General features: G+C 40.1%; 1 protein-coding gene across 1 annotated transcript; it reads left to right on the top strand.

The window, feature by feature from the left end:
• Nucleotides 1-2098: 2098 nt before the first annotated feature.
• Nucleotides 2099-5148, top strand: hikeshi (heat shock protein nuclear import factor hikeshi). Its single transcript, XM_086150992.1, has one exon. The coding sequence runs from the start codon at nucleotides 2353-2355 to the stop codon at nucleotides 2950-2952; it is 600 nt and encodes a 199-aa protein (XP_086007118.1). The 5' UTR covers nucleotides 2099-2352; the 3' UTR covers nucleotides 2953-5148.
• Nucleotides 5149-8153: the final 3005 nt, after the last annotated feature.

The raw sequence follows: 8153 nt of genomic DNA, 5'->3' as shown, positions 1-8153 counted from the left end.
TACCTTAAGACCGTAAAACACTTTATAGCCTTGACTTTGACACTTTATAGTGTTATTTGTTTTTCTCATTCTCCCCCCTTTTTTTTACTGTTTATAAAATTTCCTACTATTATTTCTTATTGTTGTGTTTTACTTGAAACTCTGGCACAACAATTTCCTTTGGGATGATTAAAGTTGTTCTTATTCTTGTTCTTATGTTTCCGATGCATATGAAATAAATTCTTGAAAGTTGAACTAAACTAATAGAACAATGTAATTTTTATTTTTCATATTTTGTTATATCATTACTAATATTGGCTTATATAATCATATCATAGTCATTATTATTATTATTATTATTATTATTATTGTTGTTATTATTATTATTGTTATTGTTATTATTATTATTTTATGCTCCAGCATTCCCTATGACCCTGAGTGCAGGATGAGCAGTAGATTATGGATAGATGGATGGATTAGTATTATTATTAAAGATTTAATTTTGTTCCAGCTGGGTTCTCGGGTTGATCGTTCCAATTTTGTATAATGTATTAATGTACTGAGGATAAATATTTCAACCTCATCAGTGAATTGAAATATTCTCATTTTATCTCATTCACTTGATCAATGCTCTCTATTAAAGGTCTAACTCTACCTATTCAAACATGTGGTTTGAAAAGAATCGATATTCAGCAAGAACTGTAAAATAAATGAGAAATGTCTTAGGCTGTGGAAGAACAAGCTCGACTAAATTCAGCACATTTGTAAAAAGGCAAAAATATTCTAACAAACCAGGAGAGGAGAAAAATTTGAAGAACACTAACCGAATGTACATTTTATAATCATTTTGCTTTCCTCAGAAATCATCAATAAGTACCACATTATATTCTATTAAGTACTATCAGTGTAAATTGTGTAAATTGTATAACTATCTACCCATGAAGATGTTTCACCCCTCACCCTCAAAGAATTTCAAGACCAGGAAAACGTTTTGACAAGGATTACCTATGATTTGCACAACTGAGAACCTCAATAGACATTGATTACCCATTATTGATTTAACTTGCATGGTCTGAAATCGTAAGCTTTTCCAATGTCCTGTTTTTATGCGACGACTCGTCTTTTCCGGTTACAACCGAAGTCTTTTTGGCCAACTTTACAAATCTACAGGCGTGATCAGCCGAGAGGAGAATGGTCGAACGCCAGATTTCACAAATTAGTTCTTGATCCTTCTGTTCTTTCGGGCAGAAGTACCGATTATATATGTATGTATATTTGTTATTATTGTCTCTATATATCAGTCTTCTCCATTTCCGAAAATTGGATTCATCCGCAACAAACTTGAGCATGAAGTCAAATCTTGTCAACTGAAGACGAAATTATATGACAAGTGAATGAATTTAGAAACTATGAGAAGAAAATTGATATACAAATGGGAGAAAATATATCATATCATTTTCAAATTTAAGCATCGGGTTGTTCTTTATTACACAAAGACATACGTATAGATGTGTGTGTGTATATACATATGGCCGTCAGACTTTAATTCCTCTTCCTTCAGCCGAAGTGACTATTCAAATCTTTGAACTTTTTAAGACCTCAAAACACTTTATAGCCTTAACTTTGACACTTTATATTTTATTCTCCTTATTCTCTCTTATTCTCCCTCCTTCCTATTATTATTTATTATTGTTATGTTTTACTTGAAACTCTGGCACAACAATTTCCTTCGGGATAAATAGAGTTGTTCTTATTCTTAAAAACATGACTTCATGACTCTTGATCAATTTAAGAAATTGCCGTACAAATCGAAAACGTAAACAAGAGACTTGTTGTGAATTAAAAGATCTTTATTTTAAAGCACCATGAATTACATGTCTCATTTCTCTGATTTTTCTCGGTTCATACATTTAATCATCTCTGTGAAATGGCATGTCCATTAACATTAAGTGTCAAAAATAATATTTCGACGACTAAATATTAAGAAATATATCTGCGCTACATCTTTTTATTTCACAAACAGCCAAAACACTTGAAAAAAAAATGAAGGAAATAAAAATTATGTTTACAGTTAGCTCTTCTCCGGGCGGTGGGCGGCAACCAGCCTCGGCCTGTCAGACACAGGTGAGGGCAGCAGTGCAGCTTCAGCCTGCTAACTGTTAGCCAGGTCGGCTTGTCGATGGTCGAGCAGGACGAAACCGCTCTGGAACTTTCCACCTGTTCCCGAAAAGCCGCCGCCTGTGCGACAACCGCGCCGGTAACAGCGGCCACCCTGCTAAACAGCTAAGTTACAGCGTTCGGCGCAGACAGGACTAAACCTCCGCAGCTAGCTTGCTAAGCTAAGCTAAGCTAATCGGCTAATCGGCCGCCCGCATGTTCGGCTGCCTGGTCGCCGGCCGGCTGGTCCAGACGGACCCGGTCCAGGTCTCCTCGGATAAGGTCGTGTTCAACCTGCCAGACTACGAGAATGTAAACCACGTCGTGGTGTTCATGCTCGGCACCGTGCCGTTTCCCGCTGGTATGGGCGGTGCCGTCTATTTCTGCCTGCCGGACCCGGCGGGCAGCGGCGGCCCGGTTTGGCAGCTCCTCGGTTTCATCACCAACGAAAAGCCCAGCGCCATCTTCAAGATCTCCGGGCTGAAGGCCGGGGAAGGCGGCGCCAACCCCTTCGGCGGGATGGCGGCAGCCCCGGCGCCGTCCGCAGCGCAGGTCGGCGTGTCCGTGGAGCCGCTGGAGCAACTGGCCCAGCAGATCCCGGCCACCGGGACCGCCGTTCCCACCGTGGACTCCTTCCTGCTCTTCACGCAGAAGATGCTGGAAAGTCTGTACAACTTCGCGGCGTCTTTCGCGGTGTCGCAGGCGCAGATGACGCCGAACCCCGCCGAGACCTTCATCCCGTCCAGCTGCGTCCTCCGCTGGTACGAGAACTTCCAGCGGCGGCTGAGCCAGAACCCGAATTTCTGGAAGAGCTGAGAACAACCAGATTCCGGTCGAGCTCTAATAAACCCGCATTTTTCACCCTTTGCGTCCATCAGTTTTTTGTTTTTTTTTACCGGGACCGGTGATGGGTCGGAAGTTACCGGAGGATCGACGAGACGAAACACTCGGAAGTTCGCATGAAGCGTCCTGGCATCAGACAATTTGTGAAATGAACAAAATAGACCCACTTCAAGCAGAGTGAACACTTTTCAAACTACTTCTCCATCAGATCTGTGGAATATGTCAAAGTCAGACGGTGTGGCCCTCAGTGCTGCATCCAGGGGACAAACCTCCCTAGCTGGTCACATCTGGACTTGAATCCGAAAGTTGCCTACAAATCTACCATCTTCACCCTGAACACGGCTCCTCTTCATCATTGACAGGGAGGTGTTCCCTAGCCTCACCTTTTTTTTTCAAGTTTCTAGAGACATCGGTGTCCCATTATCAGTTGGAAGAGTGGGCATCCCTCCAATCTGATGGTTGGCAGTTCGATTCCTCCCATCCGCATGTTGAAGTGTCCTCGGGCAAGACATCAAACCCCAAAGTATCCCCTGATGGTTTGGTTAGCGCCTTGCATGGCAGTTCTGCCATCAATCGTGTGTTGTGTGTGAAGGGTGCTTTGAAACCGCAAGGTGTGAAAGTGCTATATAATTTCAGACCATATATATATATACACTGGTCAAAAAAATAAAGGGAACACTTAAAAAACACATCCTAGATCTAAATGAATGAAATATTCTTATGAAATACTTTGCTCTTTACACAGTTGAATGTGCTGACAACAAAATCACACAAAAATGATCAATGGAAATCAATTGTATCAACCATGGAGGTCTGGATTAGGAATCACACTCAAAATTAAAGTGTAAAAACAAACTCCAGGCTGATCCAACTTTGATGTAATGTCCTTTCATTTGATGTAATATGCACTGCTGCCCTCACCTGTGTCTGACATTTTGACTTGGAAGGTCCTTTCCAAGTCAAAATGAATCTGTGTTGCTTCCTGAGTGGACACTATGATTTCACAGAAGTCTGATTGACTTGGAGTTACATTGTGTTGTTCAAGTGTTCCCTTTATTTTTTTGAGCAGTACATATATATATATAGAGCACCTTATCCCACCCGAGTCCAAGTGCCTGTGACAACATGAAAAGATGGTGCTCCAACTAGATGTCAGAATGTTGTGTTGAATGAACTCCACTGGGTTTGACAGTGAAAGAGTTTGTCTGTACCAGTGAGTCTCCATTGCAATAACTAATTGCTAGGTAAATCCATCTCATATGACCTTGGCCAAGACAACTAACCCAGCAAGAAGCAGAAAGAAGCTCAAGATCAGAATCAAAAACACTGGAATCTACACACAAGCAGCTTTTTTTAAACAAATTCTCATATTTCCTCATTTTTTTTCCAGTTTTAAAACTTCTGTTATTATAATTTTTTTTTTTATTGACTCAGTGAAAGATTTGTAAAACACCAAAAAGCGGAATATGTGTCTCAGCTGTCAGAGAAACGACTTGTGCTTCCCTCTGGTGGCCGCAGATGGAAAAAACATCAACATTCCTCTGCATTTATTTTAGGGGAGGTTTTTTTCCTTGTTATAAAATTAAACATGTCGGTTAAAAATGCTCGAAACTGTTTCTGGAATTTTATTCCAGAAGAGATTTATTTATTTTTAAATCTCAAAAGTAATTTTGAGATTTGTAATGTTTTTTCTCAACGTTTTCTTTTGACAGTTGATTTCGGATAAATTGAAGATTGCTATTTATTCTGAAGAAATTATTTTTTATCAATTTTTCCCACTGATCCAAAGTTTATATTCAAATTGTGTATTTTTACGGCTTCCAGTTTTTATTTAGAATCCAAGCAATCCAAAATCAATATTTAATCTACAGAACAATAAAAAGTGAAATAAGTAAATTAGAACCTTTTTTTTCTAATGAATCCGGAAGACTCTTAAATATTGGTAAAGAATGACTGAAAATAAAGAAAGTGTTGGATTTGTGTTCAGGTTTATGGATGAAATTAAGGGATGAACAGTTTGAATGGGAAAAATGTTCTGGCCAGCACAAACACACAGGAGCGCAAAACTTTCAGTCTTTATTAAGCAATAATAATAACAATTATATGATAATAATGATATAATCCTTCAGTCCATCTGCTTATCCTCTTACTTATAAAAATATCTGTCTCACAGGCCCAGACTGTTGATGTTTTTTTTTTTTAAGGTATCACTATGTTGCCCACTGTCATCTGAGCAGTAGGGGATCAAATTGTCAAAAACAAGCAAAGTTGACACACTCCCAGAGTGTGTCTGTTGTGGACTGAGGGGTTTTAGGGTCTCATCTGTGATTTTATTTTGAAAGGATCCTGCCTGACAGGAGGTTCCAGGTTCTGAAATGAAAGAGCACAATTCTGGGTTATCACTAGGTACCGAGGTGATCTGCAGATTTGTGAGGTCAGACGTGGGACTTGGGGGTCTTCAGGGGGAGAAGCAGACAGTCTTGTGAAAAGGGAAACACTGATGAACCGGAAAGAAGAAGATAGAAGGAACAATCATCTAATGTTTGTCCTAGGAGACCCTTTAGGATAATGCTCTTGTTAAGAACCTTCCAAGGGGGTTGTCGCTGAAGCTGCAATTTTACCCAAACCTCGATGTCATCGAGAACCCGGAGGATGGGCTCTGAGAAGAAACGTGTCTGTGTCTGTTACATGGATTTTTAAAAATAAATCAAGTCACATTTGCTGGAAAAACAGAAAGCAACAAGCAAATTAAAAATAAAAGGAAACAGGATTTTCTTGACATTCCATCTTCTCTATTTTTGTAGTTTTTGTTGGGGCTGATAAAACATGATTTTTATTGGTGGTAAAATTTGACAAAAATAAACAGAGAAATTAAAACAATGGGTGCTTGGACAGGAAACAGAAATTAAAACAACCACGGCAATGATAACAGGAATCACACTGAGTAGAACAAGTGGTGAACAAAGTTCTCCTCTCCGGACTCCATTGCTGCCTCTCCTACAGTCAATGATCAAATTCAGATCAATATTTGTCCACAAAAGAAAACTGAAACAAAAGCATCTTTCAAAAACAACAAGAAAAACTGTTCAATATACTTATGGATGTGTCATGGAAAACAAACAGGTACATTTTATTACTTATCGTAATCTGACCGCTCAGAACGCCTGCTTAGATTTACTGATTTAATGCTTGATGAAGGATTGCGGAAATATTTCTACAGGAAAATGTTCCTGCAAACTCTTTTCAGGAAGTTTTGTTTTGAAAGTTTTGGTCAGCTGACAGGTAGAGTGCTCTGATGCTGGGAAAACCAGTTCACTCATGGGTGCTAAGCTAAGCTAAATTAAGCAAAGCTGGGCAACAGTGACCTGTGTGTCTAAAATGTTCTCAACCACAGATTTTGAATCTAGAAAATGATACTAATATGAAGTAGTTGTATGCATCATTTAGAAATGTGAATGCAGTTAATTTACCATTAACTTTATAGCTTGACCAAAATCAGATTTGGAGGGAAATTAAATGTTCCCGAAGAGTTCTCTGAATGGTTCCATCAAATGTTCTGTGTGGCAGGAAGGAGCTCTGTGGATCTACCACTGGAGAGGAAATTCTTCCTGAAGCAATCTGATGCTAAATTTATTTGCTGTTTTTGTGCTTTTTTTTAATAAAAAAGTTTCAAATCCATTTCTTAACATCAAACCCTCTGAAAGTGTACTTCCTGTTTGAATTTGTCCCTATAAATTAAATAAAATCTTAACAAAAAAGTTTAATTTGACCCCCAGTTAAGGACTAAGGACATATGTAAAGACCCTCCCACTCCCCATAAGTCCATAGAACAGCTCCACACGTTTTCTCCTTGATTTAAGGTAACTGATGGTCTCAGGTAGCGCCAAAGTTCTGAAAACTCTCATTTTGAAATACTAAAATAGTTCTGAGACCAAACGCTGCATGTTCTGGAAATTGTTTGAACAAGTTGGAAAACCTGCCGTCCTTCACGACTGGTCCTGGTGAAGTCCAGCAAGGTGTCCAACATCTACACCACAGTCCTCAGTCGCGCCCCTTGAGAAGGACAGTTCCACTTGTTTGTTCCCACGACAACGGCGGTTTCCAGTTCTCCTCTGTGAGTCTGAAGGCACTTGATGTCGTGGCAGAAGGTGACCTTGCGACCTTTGACCTTGAGCTGCCGCAGACAGATGCTCTAAAAAGGTCATGATTTAAAAACTATGCCGTCCATTTGCAGCTGAAGAGACGTGCGTCCAGCTCGCTGTACAGTACTGCTGATCTATGTGTGTGTGTGTGTGTGTGTGTGTGTATGTATGTGTGTGTGTGTCGGTGTGGCATCTGAGCTGCTACTTCCTGTTTCCTGTGCTTTGTGAGAGAAGGTTGCCACATTTGCCAAGATGAGACTGATTTTAACCTGGAAGACTCCAATCTGTGTCCCTAAAACAGGAAACCAACATGGCCGCCCTGAGCTTGAACCCATAATAACATGACCCCATTGCCAACGCCACCCAAAACTCCATTAACCTCCTGATGTTAATTTCCCATCAAGTAGTGCCACAGACTCCACCACCTGTCTGGGATTTACTACGGAACAGGGAGAGGTGGAGATAACCACGGGATGACGGCAACCGTTCTATGACACCACACCCTCCAAATTTCCCGAATACGAGCCCATTCTGATTCCTCTTCAGTGTTAACATCTCATTTACCAACTCAGAAATACAAACCAACGAAAATATCAACATCAACACCAGCATCCAACTAAATTCCATCATGAACAATCCCCTTTTCCTAAACGAACAATTTCTCGTTCCAGGTGAAAACAAAAATCTAATCAAACCCAATGTTTAGAACCTGTAGACTTTGCTGTTTTTCATTCTGCTGTTTGAAAGCAATATATTACTTCAACATCAGAACTCACTTGTCAGGTACAAGCATGAAAAATGTATTTGTCTGTTTTAGCTAGTGGCTAACACATGCAGACCATCACACCAGCTACTGCAAATGATTCAAAAAGATTTCTTACTCGTCTAAGGGAGAATCAGCCAACAAGCTCATGTTTAAGAGATAACTAAGCTAAGCTGAGCTCAGCAAACCAGGGGCATCTTCCACAACGTCGGCCATGTTGGCAGGAAGTCAGTAGCTCTGATGTTTACTGGTCGGGTGTTTGGTGTATT

This window comes from Fistularia commersonii, chromosome 1 (genome assembly GCF_037954325.1).
Source record: "Fistularia commersonii isolate RoL2024-O1a breed Wild chromosome 1, RoL_Fcom_v1.0, whole genome shotgun sequence".
In the NCBI taxonomy this organism is placed as follows: domain Eukaryota; kingdom Metazoa; phylum Chordata; class Actinopteri; order Syngnathiformes; family Fistulariidae; genus Fistularia; species Fistularia commersonii.
This window is presented reverse-complemented; position numbering and strand designations above follow the sequence as displayed.

Coding starts and splice junctions, on each gene's coding strand:
- hikeshi (XM_086150992.1), top strand. CDS start 2,353: ATGTTCGGCTGCCTGGTCGCCGGCCGGCTGGTCCAGACGGACCCGGTC.